The 18812-nt window shown below is 41.5% G+C and overlaps 1 protein-coding gene across 5 annotated transcripts in view; it reads left to right on the forward strand.

Moving 5' to 3' along the window:
• The first annotated feature begins 778 nt into the window (after nucleotides 1-778).
• The window catches only part of simc1 (SUMO interacting motifs containing 1), a 30932-nt gene continuing 12898 nt past the window's right edge, over nucleotides 779-18812 (forward strand). For 2 of the 5 annotated variants that reach the window (XM_034181177.1, XM_034181179.1), the window contains exons 1-5: nucleotides 779-822; nucleotides 6176-6328; nucleotides 13259-14629; nucleotides 14754-14992; nucleotides 15149-15218. In XM_034181177.1, the coding sequence (XP_034037068.1) occupies nucleotides 820-822; nucleotides 6176-6328; nucleotides 13259-14629; nucleotides 14754-14992; nucleotides 15149-15218 (1836 nt within the window). In that variant the 5' untranslated portion in view covers nucleotides 779-819. Of the gene's footprint in view, nucleotides 823-5851; nucleotides 6099-6175; nucleotides 6329-13257; nucleotides 14630-14753; nucleotides 14993-15148; nucleotides 15219-18812 lie in introns of those variants that run through there. The other 3 variants (XM_034181181.1, XM_034181178.1, XM_034181180.1) reach the window with 3 other exon arrangements.

Genomic DNA, 18812 nt, shown 5'->3' on the forward strand with positions numbered 1-18812 from the left:
AATAGACAATCACCTGGCATGAGTTTTGATCATAATTCCACATGTACGACTTGTTAATGAATGAAAGCAGTTACATCTGTTTCCTGCCACATCATGTACTATCAGCATGACATAAAGATTTGTTCTACACCAAAACCTAGCCCTTTTTGCAATGTGGACCAGGTTTTACTGCTCACTTTTAGTGAAAATCACAAGAACAGCGCATGATTGACACCATAGAGCAACAGCACAGACTTCAAGACCTTTTATTTTACATGAGTGACCTCTAGTGGTGGTATTAGACATTACACAATATCTAAAGCCTCAGCGCAGATTGGTGGGCGGATCTTTCTAATGGCTTGGCAGATCAAATCCTTAGCAGCCAACAAAAAACTGATTTACATTCTATTTTTTTAAATACTGGTGGAATATGTATTTGTTTATTTCTTGTATTTGTAATATTTTATTTTTACTCAGCCACATGAGGTGTGCAGCCAGTACCTTCTGAGTGCCAGTCCCAAGCCCAAAAAAATGAGTAGGGTTGTTACAGGAAGGGCTTCCAGCGTAAAAGAAGCCAACATAACCATGCAGAGGATAAAGCGATTGGTCAAGGCCCAGGTTAACAACGACTGCCACCGTTGCTATGGCCCAACAGGTGCTGGTGGAAATTGGGCTACTGCTGGGCGAAGAAGAAGAAGAGGAGGAGAATGTGTCCACAGACAGAAGGAGAGCTGGCTGGCCTGATGGAGAGGAGAAATGTAGACATATTGTCTGTGCAAGAGACCAAGTGGAAGGGAAGGAAGACCATGAGCATAGGCAGTGGGTTCAAGTTGTTGCATCATGGTGAGGATAGGAAGAGAAATGGTGTTGGGATCATTTTAAAAGAAGAGAGTGTGTTGGCTATTAAGCAAGTGTCTGGCAGGGTGATGAGTGTGAAGATGGAAATTGAAATTGAATTTAAATTGAATATCATCAGTGCATATGTCCCACAGGTAGTTTGTGAGATGAAGGAGAAACGATTTCTCAAGGGAGTTAGATGAGGTGATGGAGACTGTGCCCAAGGATGAAATAGTAGTGATAGGAGCAGACTTCAATAGGCACATTGAAGAAGGGACCAGAGGTGATGAGGAAATAATGGGCAGATATGGTGTCAAGGAGAGGAGTGTGGAAGGGTAGATGGTAGTTGATTTTGTAAAACGGATGGCAGTAGCTGGTGAATACCTACTTCTAGGAAAAGAGAGGAGCACAGGGTGACAGATAAGAGTGGAGAAAGCTGCACACAGATGGACTACATTCTTTGTAGGAGATGCAATTTAAAAGAAATTGGAGACTGTAAGGTGGCAGGAGAGAACATAGTTAGACAGCATCGGATGGTGGTTTGTAGGATGAGTTCAGAGGTGAGGAAGAGAGTCAGAGCTCAACAAAGGATCAGATGGTGGAAGCTGAAGGAGGAAGATTGTTGTGTCAAATTCAGTGAGCAGGTGAGACAGGCACTGGCTAGAGGGGAAGCAATTTTGGATAACTGGAAAAGTACTGCAGATATGGTGAGAAAGGCAGCTAGAGGAGGTGATGGTCTAGTACTTAAGGCGTTGGGCTTTAGACCAGAAGGTCCTCGGTTCAAATCCCAGCCTGACTGGAAAGTCACTAAGAGCCCTTGGGCAAGGTCTTTAATCCCCTAGTTGCTCCCGGTGTGTAGTGTGTACCTTGTATGGCAACACAAGAGGTGAATGTGAGTCATTATTTGTAAAGCGCTTTGAGTGTCTGATGCAGGTGGAAAAGCGCTATATAAATGCAGTCCATTTACCATTTTAGGAAGGTGCTGGGTATGACATCTGGACATTTGAAGGACCACAAGCTGATGGAACGAATATCCACCACCAAATCTCCTTGTTTGGGCATGTGCAGAGGAGGGACTCAAGGAGAGATGGCAGTGGGGTTTCTATCCAGATTGTTTAACCTTGCTAAAGTGTCAGCTTTCTGTTACTATTCCTTATGTTAACGGGTCAGTTTCGACCCGCGTCTTAAATCAGCCAAAAAAATGTCCCCAAAACAGTGGTTTATTAACCAATTTGTTTGTTGCCTCTTGGTTACCTTGTTAGGCTTCCATATCCATGAAAACTTGGATTTTAATATTTTTGGTGTGGCCCGCACAGCCTTTCCTTTTACAGCATACCTCTCTCTTTAAATTAAAAAAAAGGAAAAATGAAACCTAAGAGAATTCTATAGATAAACAAAAGGTTCTTATGTTATCTTAGTATTATTAAGAAGTATTAGAACACATCTCTAAAATAAATTTGTTTCATTATTTTGTTATTTTAATATTATTAACTATAGTTACATCTAGGGTGTTACGGATCAGTTTTGACTCATATATATTTACGTCAAAAAAAGAGAAAAACATTTCTTTTCAAATATAGAACTTTAATAAAAATATAAAATGAAAAGCAGGACAAGTAATAATACAAAATATAGATTCAGAAAAACAAAATTCAAAATGAAATAAATCAGGTTCTAGTTCCAAATATAGTCTTTGTGTGCAGGTACATGCATGCGTGTGTGTATTTGTTTAGAAGCATGTGTGGCAAAAAGTGGCACTTTTAGTGTGTTCTTTGCAGATATATTTTTTGCAGTTGAAGCACAATGTGTTTGTCTTTCTGTCCTTATTTCTAGGGCACACCTGACACCTCTTTCTTTTAGAATCAAGTGGCCTCAGTGGAGTTGTGGGTGTGCTGGTTGATGTTGAAGCAGGGCTGGCTGCAGCTGATGATGTGGTCGGAGTGCTGGATGAGCTCTGCAGCTCTCTGACAATGGTTGCAGCGGCTGGGTCTAGGGGCACCCGTTCCCTTCTCTCAATGTGTGGCTTGACAAGCAAACTTCCTAGCTCCTCAAGAAACATTCTCCGCCTGTTGTTTTTGTTGGAGTTCCAACCTAAGTGGATGTGGGTCCACAAGACAAATGCATTGTATGCGGACACATCTAGGATGTTGTAAAACACAACCATTGGCCATCTCCTGGTCATTCGCTGGCAAGTGTAGGTGGCAGTCAGCTTGTCCAGGTTGTCCACTCCTCCTTTGTTTTTATTGTAGTCCAGGATTATTACAGGCTTTTTGTCACTTCTTGTTGACACAGCTGCATCTTTGTGAAAAGTGGACATAAGTACCACACTCCGGTTTTTTTTGGGACAGTATGAAAGAACAGTCTCTACGTACCCACGTAGAGACACGCCCACCTGGATGACCTTTTTTGGTCATCCAGGTGGGTGTGTTTATCCAGGTGGGCATGTTTTTCTAGATGGGCATGTCTCTACATGCCACTACATGCCCATCTGGATGGCCTTTTTCGGTCTTAGGAAGCAGAGTATGAGGGACTATCAATAAAAGTAGTAGGGATAAATGGGGATGTTTGTTCAGTGAAGTAGATAAACAGGTAAAAAAAGAAGCCCCTAACATATTTATGACAGAGTTAGTGAGGTCACAGTGTGTTTATGATTTCAGTTTTGACACTGAATATTGGTTAATAAGCTTATATCATAACTGGGTCAAAACCGACCCCAACAGCCCAAAGGTCGTAATTTTCAAAAGAGCATTTTATAATTTAGTGAAATTATTTTTCTTTTTTGCTTTTGTTTAAATAAAGGTTCCTGACAAAGTCAAAAAGCCTTGATGCAAGAAACATATTTAAAAGGCACTTTCATGCATTCAAAACCTGAAAACGGGTCGGTACTGACCTTAACACTTTTTAATAAAGTCTTGAAAAGTGAGATGATGCCTGAGGATTGGAGATGAAGTGTGCTGGTTCCTATTTTTAAGAACAAGGTTGATGTACAGAGCTGCAGTAACTACAGAGGCATTAAGCTGATCAGCTACAGCATGAAGTGATGAGAAAGAGTAGTAGAAGCTAGGCTTAGAAAACAGGTGAAGATCTGTGAGCAGCAGCATAGTTTCATGCCAAGAAAGAGCACCATATATGCAATATTTACTATGAGAGTACTGATGAAGAAGTACAGAGAAGGCCAGAAGGAGTTACACTCTGCGCTTGTGGATTTAGAGAAAGGATGCCAAGAGAAATGTCAAGAGTTGTAGTATTGTATGAAGAAACCTGGAGTGGCACAAGTATGAGAGGTGGTGCAGGATAAGTACAAGCAGGGGTGGGTAGGATTAGTTTGAAATGTAATCCAAAAGTAATCAGATTACAAGTAATCCAAATGTATGTACATGCATACACGTAATCCACATGTATTCTTTCAAAGTAATCCTACCCAACCTTGTGTACAAGGACAGTGTAACAGTGGTGAGATGCTCAGATTCATTCAAGATGGAGGTAGGACTACACCAAGGATCAGTTCTAAGTCCTTTGTTGTTCGCAGTGGTTGATGGACAGGTTGATAGACGAGATCAGACAGGAATCTCCATGGACTATGAAGTTCACAGATGATTGTGAACTGTAGTCAGAGTAGAGAGCAGATTGAGACTAGTTTGGAGATGTGGAGATATGCTCTGGAGAGAAGGGGAATGAAATTCAGTAGGAGCAAGACTGAGTACATGTGTGTGAATGAGTTGGAGCCCAGTGGAATAGAGCAGTTACTAGGAGTAGAAGTGGTGAAAATCAATGAGTTTAAATATTTGGGGTCATCCATCCAAAGGTAATAGGTAGAGAGATGAAGAAAAGAGTGCAGGCAGGGAGAAGTGGGTGGAGAAAGGTGGCAGGGGTGATTTGTGACCAAAGAATAGCTGCGAGAGTGAACGGGAGAGTCTACCACACAGTAGTGAGACCAGCTATGATGTATGGTGGCACTAACGAAAAGGCAGTAGGCAGAGCTGAAGATTCTCCACTTCACTTTGGGAGTGATGGTGATAGACTGGATTCTGAATGAACATATCAGAGGGACAGCTCAGGTGGAACGGTTTGGAGATAAAGTCAGAGAAGAGAGACTGAGATGGTTTGGGCATGTGCAGAGGAGGGACTCAGGGTATATAGGGACAAGGATGCTGAGGATGGAGCCATCAGGGAGGAGGAGAAGAGGGAGGCCAAAGAGGAGGTTTATGGATGCTGTGAGGGAGGACATGCAGGTGGTTGGTGTGATCGAGGAAGATACAGAGGACAGGGTGAGATGGAAACGATTGATCTGCTGTGGCGACCCCTAACGGGAACAGACGAAAGACGAAGATTTGTAAAATTTAATTTTCATCCAATCATCGTTTTGTTTGTAAGGGACTGTGGCCATTAATACAACAACAACAACAAAAAACATGTTAATGAGTGTAATTGGCTAATAATAATAATAATAATAATAATAATAATAATGTAATAAAAAGGCTAATGTTGATTACTTGTGCATGACTAGTTGTAAAGATCCTCCAAACATATTTTTTTTTAAAAAAATTCTAATGCAATAAAATTTTACTTTTAACAGTTAAAACAACTGTTTTGTATTATGTTGGTTTTTACATTTGCAGATCACTGGAAATTGGGTTAAAATTCTTTGCAGGTAGTCAGTCAGTGAGAGTTACAGCAAAATTTCCATCTATAACTACAACAACAACCAAAACAACAACAATAATAATCTATTGTATACTTAACTTTGAAAGCTTTGATTCTAATTAGACGCTTGGAGGATCAGTGAATATCCTATTTTGTTCCATGATGGTATCCTACCATAATATTAATTGGCAGTTTCACATAATTGTTTAAATATTCGTATAATTTGCATATAATTTATGAAACCTTGTCGCTTGTCGTAATAATTACTTAACAAAAATGGGCAAAACTTGGAAAGTAGAAAAAGAAAACGTCCCACTACCGCTCCAGTCCAGCAGGTGTCGATTGCTACTTTGAGGTTTTTGTTTTCTCCATGACAACGACCACAGAAGAAGGTCAGCTTGAAGACGGCAGTTTTGACGGTTTTTGACGTGCTGTGTGCGCTGGTCAGAATCAAATATGTCATTTTGGAGATTTTTAGGTGTTTTTTAATATATGTTTATATATAAGACCACTGAAGTCCTCATGGTGGGAATTTTTTTAATGTTCTTATTTTTAATTGCACACGAATAACTGCAAAGACGCAACCACCGCTCGAGCTAAGCTAGCAAGAAACCGACATCCCTTAAGGATGATGAACAGTTAAGTAAGACTTCTACAAATGTTGAAGGGTCTTCTCTCGTTATCACTGTGAAACTCATGGGTCGTCCCGCTGCAGAAGCCGCTGCTAATGGATGAAATGATGGCTTTGAGCTCTAACACTGATCAAGACGACTCTGGTGTGGGAGTCGTAGACTTGGATCCTGAGGGCAAGGGTGATCTAAACCTCGAACACCTAGTGCGATTGGAGGATTCTGAGTGCATCCTGGAGGTAAGGCCCTCTTAAACATAATGTTTCACAGAAAAAAGCCTTCCAAAAACCAAATAAAATGCCGGATACAAAGTACAGGTACGGAAGACGTACCCCCAAAAACGAATTCTACAGGTACGGTAGAAGAAACTTTTGTGTACACAGAGGTTGGGCAAGAATCTCAAAAGCAGATCACAGACATGACACAAAACTGAAGTCATTTCAAATGGCAACTTTCTGGCTTTAAGAAACACTATAAGAAATCAGGAAAAATAATTGTGGAAGTCAGTAATGGTTACTTTTTTAGTCCAAGCAGAGGGAAAAAAATATGGACTCACTCAATTCTGAGGAAAAAATATGGAATCACCCTGTAAATTTTCATCCCCAAAACTAACACCTGCATCAAATCAGATCTGCTAGTGCATCTAAAAAGGAGTGATCACACCTTGGAGAGCTGTTGCACCAAGAGGACTGACATGAATCATGGCTCCAACATGAGAGATGTCAATTGAAACAAAGGAGAGGATTATCAAATTCTTAAAAGATGGTAAATCATCACGCAATGTTGCAAAAGATGATGGTTGTTCACAGTCAGCTGTGTCTAAACTCTGGACCAAATACAAACAACATAGGAAGGTTGTTAAAGGCAAACATACTGGTAGACCAAGGAAGACATCAAAGCGTCAAGACAGAAAACTTAAAGCAATATGTCTCAAAAATCGAAAATGCACAACGAAACAAATGAGGAACGAATGGGAGGAAACTGGAGTCAACGTCTGTGACCGAACTGTAAGAAACCGCCTAAAGGAAATGGGATTTACATACAGAAAAGCTAAACGAAAGCCATCATTAACACCTAAACAGAAAAAAACAAGGTTACAATGGGCTAAGGAAAAGCAATCGTGGACTGTGGATGACTGGATGAAAGTCATATTCAGTGATGAATCTCGAATCTGCATTGGGCAAGGTGATGATGCTGGAACTTTTGTGTGGTGCCATTCCAATGAGATTTATAAAGATGACTGCCTGAAGAGAACATGTAAATTTCCACAGTCATTGATGATATGGGGCTGCATGTCAGGTAAAGGCACTGGGGAGATGGCTGTCATTACATCATCAATAAATGCACAAGTTTATGTTGATATTTTGGACACTTTTCTTATCCCATCAATTGAAAGGATGTTTGGGGATGGTGAAATCATTTTTCAAGATGATAATGCATCTTGCCATAGAGCAGAAACTGTGAAAACATTCCTTGCAAAAAGACACATAGGGTCAATGTCATGGCCTGCAAATAGTCCGGATCTTAATCCAATTGAAAATCTTTGGTGGAAGTTGAAGAAAATGGTCCATGACAAGGCTCCAACCTGCAAAGCTGATCTGGCAACAGCAATCAGAGAAAGTTGGTGCCAGATTGATGAAGAGTACTGTTTGTCACTCATTAAGTCCGTGCCTCAGAGACTGCAAGCTGTTATAAAAGCCAGAGGTGGTGCAACAAAATACTAGTGATGTGTTGGAGCGTTCTTTTGTTTTTCATGATTCCATAATTTTTTCCTCAGAATTGAGTGATTCTTCTTTGTCTTTCGGCTGTTCCCGTTAGGGGTCGCCACAGCAGATCAATCGTTTCCATCTCACCCTGTCCTCTGTATCTTCCTCTGTCACACCAACCACCTGCATGTCCTCTCTCAGCACATCCATGAACCTCCTCTTTGGTCTCCCTCTTCTCCTCCTGCCTGGTGGCTCTATCCTCAGCATCCTTCTCCCTATATACCCTGGGTCCCTCCTCTGCACATGTCCAAACCATCTCAATCTCGCCTCTCTGACTTTATCTCCAAACCGTCCCACCTGAGCTGTCCCTCTGATATGTTCATTCCTAATCTTGTCCATTGTAGTCACTCTCAAAGAGAATCTCAACATCTTCAGCTCTGCCACCTCCAGCTCTGCCTCCTGTCTTTTTGTTAGTGCCACTGTCTCTAAACCATACAACATAGCTGGTCTCACTACTGTTTTGTAAACTTTCCCCTTCACTCTTGCTGATATTCTTCGGTCACAAATCACTCCTGCCGCCTTTCTCCACCCACTCCACCCTGCCTGCACTCTCTTCTTCACCTCTCTACCACACTCTCCATTACTTTGAACAGTTGACCCCAAATATTTAAACTCATCTACTTTCACCACTTCTACTCCTTGTAACTGCACTATTCCACTGGGCTCCCTCTCATTCACACACATGTACTCAGTCTTGCTTCTACTGACTTTCATTCCCCTTCTCTCCAAAGCATATCTCCACTTCTCCAGACTAGACTCAACTTGCTCTCTACTCTCACTACAAATCACAATATCATCTGCGAACATCATAGTCCATGGGGACTCCTGTCTGTTCTCATCTGTCAACCTGTCCATCACCACTGCATACAAGAAAGGACTCAGAGCTGATCCTTGGTGTAATCCCACCTCCACCTTGAATGAGTCTGTCATTCCGACTGCGCATCTCACCGCTGTCACACTATTCTTGTACATGTCCTGCACTACCCTAACATACTTCTCTGCCACTCCAGACGTCCTCATACAATACCACAACTCTTTTCTTGGCACCCTATCATAAGCTTTTTCTAAGTCCACAAACACACAATGTAACTCTTTCTGTCCTTCTCTGTACTTTTCCAACAGTATTCTCAGAGCAAACATTGCATCTGTAGTGCTCTTTCTCGGCATGAAACCATATTTCTGCTCACAGATCTTCACCTGTTTTCTAAGCCTAGCTTCTACTACTCTTTCCCATAACTATTTTTTTCCCTCTGCTTGGTCTAAAAAAGTAACCGTTACTGACTGCCACAATTTTTTTTTCCTGATTTCTTATAGTGTTTCTTAAAGCCAGAAAGTTACCATTTGAAATGACTTTAGTTTTGTGTCATGTCTGTGATCTGCTTTTTTTTCTACAAAATTAAACAACTGAATGAACATCCTCCGAGGCCGGCGATTCCATAATTTTTGCCAGGGGTTGTAGGAGTAAACAGGTGTTATGGCAGATGTTATGTAAATGGTAAATGGACTGCATTTATATAGCGATTTTCCATCTGCGTTAGATTTCAAAGCGTTTTTCAATAATGCCTCACATTCACCCCGATGTCAGGGTACTGCCATACAAGGTGCTCACAACACTCCGGGAGCAACTAGGGGATTAAGGACCTTGTCCAAGGGCCCTTAGTGATTTTCCGGTCAGGCTGGGATTTGAACCAAGGATCCTCTGGTCTCAAGCCCAACACTTAACCATGAGACCATCACCTCACCCATAGCAGTTATAGCAATTTTTCTATTCGATATATCTTGTGTGTATTAACATTTTGTGCACTTTGCATTAACACTGAGTTACTGTTTGTCCTGGTATAACTCTTGTGTATCACACACTGCTGTTTGTTTCGAGTTGACCTCAGCTTACTGCTCTGAAAATTCCACAGCTGCATGTGCAATTTTTTCTGTTACATGAACTGTTTAAAATGTATCAATCTGGAAAATGTGTTATTTCCTGTTCAAAAAAAAAAAAGTGTCTTGGTGTCCAGGTTAAACCTTGGGTATCCCTGGGTGTGATAAGCCAAACCATTCTAGATCACATCCCTCTTGCATGGCTGCGAACCCTCCTCATGACGTGTACCTGCTAAATCAGAGACTACAAAGAGCTGGGATTTGTCACTTTTATGTTTTCACTCCTTCCTCTCCTGTCATATTTTAAAAGTTTTTTTCAGTGCACCCGCCGATTACGTTTCAATCATGGATCAAATACGTTTGGCAGAAAAGTCTGCAAATATGACTTCAAAGCACATAGTTGAAAAAGATGCTCAAATGATCCACAATTCATGGAGGAAATTGTACATACCATACTGTTGGTTTGGAGGTTGAGGATTATTTTTATACATATAACGGATTTTGTCCGTTTTATACATAGAAAAAAATTTTGATTATAACAGACAAATTCGCTGGTCCACCTGAATCCATTATATGCAAGTTTTACTGTAATACCAAAAGATAATGTAGTGATAATAAATGTACATACATTGCTCACATAGACAAAAGGTATTAAAATGAATAATAATTACAAAGAAGAATATGTTATGCACATATAAGGTTATAATAGATAAATAGCACCAAAGATCTATTGTAGGAGGGTGTGTGTGTGTGTGTGTGTGTGTGTGTGTGTGTGTGTGTGTGTGTGTGTGTGTGTGTGTGTGTGTGTGTGTGTGCGTGCATGTGTTGGGGGGGGGGGGGTGTTGTCAGGTGACTGAACAGAAGCATTCTGTCTTCCATACCTGCAGCCTCTCTCATTAAACTCTGTTTAATCAAACTTATGTTATCATTCAGTTTCAGCAACAACAATAGTGGTATCTGTGGAATCTTTACTCACCAGAGATTTTATGTAAATTCTTTCATACACGTTAATTACAAGTCAGTATCATAAAGCGAACCATGGGTTGTTAGCTACTATAACATTATCCTGAACTCTAACTATAACCTACAGTCTGTTTAATATGTAGTTGGACAGTTACACACTTTTTGTACTTCTGCAATAACTACATGAGCCGATACTGCTGTTGCCTTGTTGTTCATAGCACGTGCCAAAATTGAAGTTCTTCTCCCTCTCTGATTTTGTGTATTCACACCACTACAGTAGAACTTAAATGAAACATACAAGATGTCTGTTAATTCAAGGAGTTCAAGGGGGCCTCTGGCATTTTTCTATTTGTGCTTTGTTTTTTCACATTTTGGGGTTCATCTTTTCACTTGGGACAAAAGATATTTTAATTGGTGTAGTATTGATTTAGAATCATGCAAACACAGTCACAGGCTAAATGGCTACATAATGTAATTGTATGGTGCACGTTACAGTCAGTAAATTACTTTGAGTCCCCACTGAACAGGTGAAAATGCCATCAGAAGGGTCTGGTAGCATGGGGAGGATCCCTATGGATGTAAACATGAATGTTTACTTCAATAATGTAAAGAAACCTTTTAAAATGACTGATTGTACAGTTAACTACTTACTGTAGCCTCCTGTCTCTCTGGTGGTGCTGCTTTCCACTTTGTTTTTATGTTACAAATGAGGGGCTCAGTTCTGTTATAAGCAGAAGACGTCCATAACTAATTGAACAAACAAATATGAGAATTATTGTCAATACAAATAATCACTTTTACAGCCAGTTTTCTTTAGACAAGTCAGGGGATGGAAACATGAACATTTCCAAGTGACTATGTCTTGGACGTAATTGCCATCAATTATTAAGAAATACAATATGGTTGCTGTATGGTCTAGTCTCGAGCAGGCAGTTCTCAAAAATGAACTGACGATGCAAGAAGATTAGCAAGGGAAGCCACCATGACTTGTGGTGCAACGTTGCACCACAATGTTTTGCATTTCAGTAGATGCTTGTGACATAATACTCTGAGGTATAGGCATCTATGGTTGTGATTGGAGAAAGTGTGCAGAGTGCAATTTTCTTCTTATTAAACAATATTACAAACAGTAAATTATGCAGAGTAAAATACACTCTGCAGTAAATACAAATGGTCATACTACCAGTAGTGTTAAAAGAAGTTGATCAACTTGACTTGATTTAACACTATAATAGCACTTCTGTAACACAGTTTGGAGTCTGCAGTATGTACTTAATGCAGAATCCATTTTACTCTGCAAAATTTACTGTGTATGTATAATTAGAATGAATTATTTGCAATATTAATACAATAACATGCTTTTGGAGGGCGATGTGCTTTTTCAGAGGCCCGATGTCCATGCCCAGTTGCCCGCAATGAGAGATATTCCCCCGAGTTAGACGAGGGCGAATATCTCTCATTGCGGGCGACGGCATGGATGGAGGGCAGGCGAATATCTGTCATTGCGGGTGACAGCATGGACTGCATGTTATTGGCATAATGTAATTTCAAAACACACAACACCTAGCAAATGCGTACATAAAAAGTTGGCTCACTTTAACTTTTGTCGTGTTGGCTGGTACCGTGCTGCTCTCCAAATTCGCCAGTGTGTCCTCATCAATCTGGCTGCTTTGGATGTTGTTCATTGTCAGACTATCCATGATAAAATCATCTGTAATATACATATTGGGACCAACACACACTTCTTGCCTTTTTATCTTTTCCTCTACGGACAGTTCTTGGGCTGCGCGCGCTATGACATCATCAGTTTATGCACAGCGGGTGGGTATTGGGATACCCGCCCGTTACTGCGGGCAGGTATAGCCATGTAGCGTAAATGTAAATCTATGCTACCGGCCCAGCAATGCCTCAGTAAGAGATAATAATAATACAATAACATGCTTTTGTAGGGCGGTATGCATTTTCAGAGGCTCGACGTTCACTGCCAGTTGCCCAAAATGACAGCTATTCGCCCGAGTTAATAGCTGTCATTTTGGGCGACTGGCAGTGAACGGAGGGACGCATAAAATGCATGCCGCACGACAACAGCATGTTATTTGCATTATTATCACTTTTTACTGAGATACACAACACGTAACGCGTACATAAAAAGTTGGCTCACTTAACTTCTGCCGCCTGGCGCACGTGCTGCTGTTGAAATTCAGCAGTGCGTCCTCATCAAGCTGGCTGCTTTAGCTGCTGTTCATTGTCGACCTATCCATGAGAAAATCATCCGGAATATCCATATTGGGACCAAAAAACACTTCTCGCCTTTTAATCTTTTCCTCTGCGGACAGTTTTTTATTTTTTAATTTTCCCCCTCTGCGGACAGTTCTTGGGCTGCGCGCGCTATAACGTCATTTGTTTAGGCACAGCGGGCGGATATAGCCAGATACCGTCGACGTAAATCTACGATACCGGCCGGTAATGTGATAATAATGAGAAATACTATTCATTACTGTAATTGTATGAAGCCACCCCACTCACATAATGATATTTTTCATGTATTTTTTTTCCCCTTTATAGTGTTATAATGACCTGTCCGAGCTGATGAGGAGCATAAGAGGAGATTCCACTTCAAATGAGGATGGCTTGAATGGGAACAACAGAACAAATAGGACGGAACACATCACCAAGAGCTTTGCAGCAAGTGACAAATCAAATGAAAAATGTCTAATCGAAAAAGAAAACACACGTGTAAATCAGTCATCAACCACAAAAGCTTTTAATTCACACAAGGGAAAACCAGACCTAGCTGTTGTTTCTCTGGGACAAAAGAGTATTCTTCCAAAGCCATATCAGATGTATTTGAATTCTGAAATCAAAAGTCCAGAGCCAGCTAATGAAGGAAAATGCTCTGATCCGAGATTAGCAATAAAAATAAAACAGTTACCAATTAACAAAGGTTCTCTCACTAAACACAAAACAACAAGGCCTGCCTTCTGTGTAGCAGATGCTTGTGACAAGCTTCGAGAACATCCCAGACAGTTGAACAACAGCAATGTTGCACCACAATGTTTTGCTCATCTGACGTCATCTGACGTTAAGATACAATGTTCAGTAGCAAAATCACTGGTGGTTGCTGAATTACGTTTGAGTCCAGAACAAAAAGACACCAGTACAGAAATGATAAACACACAGTTATTGTACAATAGTAAGAACTCTCATCCACTTCAAAGATCCTTGGGTGATCAGAACTTTGTTACAGATACAATGGATGACAAAAATTCTGAAGACAAGAGGGATGTTTTTTTCTCATCAGCAACGCCCATTTCTCCAACACTCTCTGCTTCATCCCCCCAAAAATCATCCGGATCTGCACAAATGGATCAGCACGCTAACATTTCCCCCACTGCCACTGACCTAAGGACTAAACAACTGGAAATGGACAAAGCAGACTCTAGACAAGTTTACCTCTCAAATGTCTCAACCTTACATTGTTCTGTCAAGGGCTTGAACTCTCCCCAGTCTTTTGACATTGACACTATGTCTAACACGAGTCCTGCATCTCATTGTGGTTTCCTGAAGAGTCAAGTCGACTCAGCCTCCACCACTCAACATTCACCCAATGGGAATGCTTTTATCAAGCTGGGAGAGGATGCCAATGCTAATGTGACTTTAAATAACCCTGATTTTTTGTGTACCAGCATCTCAAATGACTCTTACATGTCAGTGTCTGGAAATAAGGACATGGATGAAGGATCTTATACCGAGACATATAGGGATGATCTAGAGATTGACAGCCCTGTACCTTTACATTGGCAAGAGGGGAGTGATGGACAAGCAAAAGAGGAGAGTATATTTGACATGGATGTTTTTGATGGCAGTCAAGAGGACAGGCATTATGTCTGTCCAGTTAAACTCAAGAAAATATTGTCGGCAACAGAACAAGTCCTGGTTAGAGATGTTTCCCATATATTCATCTTAACTTTTTCTGGCTTTTGCTTGTTTACACATGCTTTATATGAATTAATAACATAGATTCTTTACCTAAATAAGCTTGTTTTGTTTTTCTTCATAGTATGATGATGAGCTTGATAGGCCACAGGTTCTACGCCATCAAACCCTGTGCCTGGTTTACAGTACCATTGATGAGAATTACCCCGAGGGCACTTTACAGCTTCTGGCTGACTTCCTACAGCCTGGTTACTATCCACCCAAGGACATCACTTCTCACCTGCTGCGGAAGATTTTGCTCAATATAAAATATCCTCATCACCTTTGCGTGCAAGCCTTTAACCTGCTGATGAGGACACAGAGGTGAGACGCTTAATAAGGACAATTGTGGGATCATGCGAGTAGTGCATTTTCATTAGACTTTCTGTTTTATGTTAGTTGTATGTTGTATCCACAATTGCACCGTTGTCACTCTTCTCTTTTTAAAAACCAGTCATTAAAGTTGCTTTTTGATTGCAGTCACCACATGGCTGACAAAACCACAGTTCCCTGGGATTGGGAGTTGTTGACCTCAGTCATGGAAAATCAGGTATCAACACTAATAATAAAGCTGTGTTATGAAATAGTATACATTAATAAACTGTATTTTCTGGGCTATATGTCACACCAAAGTATAAGTCACATCTCTTATATTGTGAAAAAGAAAAAAACAGATAATGTGATTTGATTATAAAATTATCTTTCTCACTGTGACTACCTGGGACTTTTCAAAGCAATGTATTTGTAATGATCCATAATGAATTTATCTGCAATATATTCTTTAGCAGCTCAGCCATATGTACACCCGTGTGCCTCTCATTCATCCATCCATCCATTTTCTTCCGCTTTATCCGGAGTCGGGTCGCGGGGCAGCAGCTCAAGAAAAGCCGCCCAGACCTCCCGATCTACACACACCTCCCCCAGCTCCTCCTGGGGAACCCCAAGGCGTTTCCAAGCTAGCCGAGAGACGTAGTCCCTCCAGCGTGTCCTGGGTCTTCCCCGGGGCCTCCTCCCGATGGGACGTGCCCGGAACACCTCTTCAGCAAGGCATCCAGGGGCCATCAATAAAAGATGCCCGAGCCACCTCAACTGGCTCCTTTCGACGTGGGAGGAGCTCGGAGTTGAGCCGCTGCTCCTCCCAAGTGACCGAGCTCCTCACCCTATCTCTAAGGGAGCGCCCAGCCACCCTGCGGAGGAAACTCATCTCGGCCTCTTGTACTCGCGATCTTGTTCTTTCAGTCATGAGCCAAATCTCATGACCATAGGTGAGGATCGGAACGTAGATCGATCGGTAAATCGAGAACTTTGCCTCCCTACTCAGCTCTCTCTTCACCACGACGGTTTGATACTGCGACCGCATCACTGCAGCTGCTGCTCCGATCCGTCTATCGATCTCACACTCCATCCGTCCCTCACTCGTGAACAAGACCCCGAGCTACTTAAACTCCTCCACTTGAGGCAAGGACACTCCACCGACCTGAAGAGGGCAAAGCACCTTTTTCCCGTCGAGAACCATGGCCTCGGATTTGGAGGTGCTGATTTTCATCCTGGACACTTCACGGATGAAACATCCGGGATACCTCTCATCCACTGATTAGAATTCTGAAACCCAGTAGGGTTGTTGCCCCACCATCTTCTGTGCTACAATCGCCTATATAAGTGTGGGCTGATGTACATGACTGACTCCACTTTGGATTTTTATCACTCCGGCCTTACTCCAAAATATAGTAAATTCATTTTTCCCCTTAAAAGTCTACTCACAAGACCCCCCATAATGACAACATGAAAAATGTTTTGGGGAATTTTTTGCAAATTTATTAAAAATAAAAAAACATGACATGTTAAAAAAAAACAAAAAAAAAAACACGTGTACATAAGTATTCACAGCCTTTGCTCAATACTTTGTTGATGCACCTTTGGCAGCAATTACAGCCTCAAGTCTTGTTGAATATGATGACACAAGCTCGGCACCCCATCTTTAGGCAGCTTTGCCAGTTCCTCTTTGCAGCACCTCTCAATCTCCATCAGATTGGAGTGCTAACAGATATCCAGCTAACTGACAGTCAGCAGCGGAAAATGAGACGAGTTTCTCGGCTGCTCACGCATCACACAGCCATTTTCAGATCTCTCCAAAGATGTTCAATTGGATTCAGGTCTGGCCTCTGGCTGGGCCACTCAAGGACATTCACAGAGTTGTCCTGAAGCCACTCCTTTGATATCTTGACTGTCTGTTTAGGGTCATTGTCCTGCTGAAAGATGAACCGTCATCCCAGGCTGAGGTCAAGAGCACTCTGGAGCTGGTTTTCCTCCAGGATGTACATTGCTGCTTTCATCTTTCCCTGAATCCTGACTACTCTCCCAGTTCTTGCTGCCGAAAAACTTCCTCACAGCATGATGCTACCACCACCATGCTTCACTGTAGGGATGGTGCCTGGTTTCCTCCAAACATGACGCCTGGCATTCACACCAAAGAGTTCAATCTTTGTCTCATCAGAACAGAGAGTTTTATTTCTCATGGTCTGAGAGTCCTTCAGGTGCCTTTTGGCAAACTCCAGGTGGGCTACCATGTGCCTTTTATGAAGGAGTGGCTTCCATCTGCCCACTCTACCATACAGACCCAATTGGTGGATTGCTGCAGAGATGGTTGTCTTTCTGGAAGATTCTCCTCTCTCCACGGAGGAATGCTGGAGCTCTGACAGAGTGACCATTGGGTTCTTGGTCACCTCTCTGACGAAGGCCCTACTCCCCCTTTTGCTCAGTTTAGACGGGCGGCCAGCTCTAGGAAGAGTCCTAGTGGATCTGAACTTCTTCCATTTATGGATGATGAGGCCACTGTGCTCTTTGGAACGTTCAAAGCTGTAGAAATATTTCTGTACCCTTCCCCAGATTTGTGCCTTGAGACAATCCCCTCTCGGAGGTCTACAGACAATTCCTTTGACTTCATGCTTGGTTTGTGCTCTGACATGCACTGTCAACTGTGGGACCTTATATGTAGACAGGGGTGTACCTTTCCAAATCATGTCCAATCAACTGAATTTACCCCAGGTGGAGTCCAGTTAAGCTATAGAAACATCCCAAGGATGATCAGTGGAAACAGGATGCACCTGAGCTCATTTTCTAGCTTCATGGCAAAAGCTGTGAATACTTGTGTACGTGTGATTTCTTAGTTTTTTTTCTTTGTTTGTTTGTTTTTTTTAATGTTTCTGTGTATGCTCTCAGTTGTCCAGGTGGTTTCCATAGTAGAGAAGCTTGAATCTTCAACTGGACTGGATTGTCCAGTCCAGTCCGACTGGACAGAAGTCAGACCACCAGAGCAAGAATTTTAGCTGAGGAAGCTTCTGCGATTTGAAGCAAAACGTCCTCGCGTCAAGCAACCCAGTCCAGTCGAAGATTCAAGCTTCTCTACTTTTGTTTTTTTTAAATAAAAAACTTTTTTCACATTGCCATTATGGGGTGCTGTGTGTCACATTTTGAGGAAAAAAGGGAAATTCATCTATTTTGGAATGACTGTAACATAACAAATTGTGGAAAAAGTGAAGCGCTCTGAATACTTTCGGGATGCACCGTACGTGCACCTCATCTCAATGCATGGGGGCACATGCATACTGGCTACATTTCAGTGTGCTTATGGAGGGTGAAGTTTTTTTTTTTTTTTTTAAGATGCACAGAGCGCTCCATCATGTAACTGTTTAGTTTCTTCCTTACATTTTGACGTAAAAACTGTTCAGTTGTAACCACGACTTGTCACTCAGTGCTTCTTGTTCTGTGTGTACTGCATATAGTTTAAAAAAAAGTGTTTTTTCTCTGTTTCCTTATGCAGCACAGCTTGGCACCACATGCAGTTTGTCTCCCACAGATTTTGAAACAGACTGGCTGTAAAGAAGCCATATGACAAATGTACTTAAATTAAAACATATATTACTTGCTAAAAAAAACCCCAACTTGAGTAAAAGTAGAAGTACAGGTTTGCATAAGGAACATGAAAGGTGCTTGTTATATGTGGTCAGCTGCCACATTCTTGTTCCTGCAGTTAATGTTTATGAAATCGATTTGTGATATTTTTGAATTGATTGAGAATTGTCTAATGCCCACATTAATTTTTTGCTATTGCCTCATGCAACAAATACATTATAACACAAACACC

Source organism: Thalassophryne amazonica, chromosome 11, assembly GCF_902500255.1.
Source record: "Thalassophryne amazonica chromosome 11, fThaAma1.1, whole genome shotgun sequence".
Classification (NCBI taxonomy): Eukaryota; Metazoa; Chordata; class Actinopteri; order Batrachoidiformes; family Batrachoididae; genus Thalassophryne; species Thalassophryne amazonica.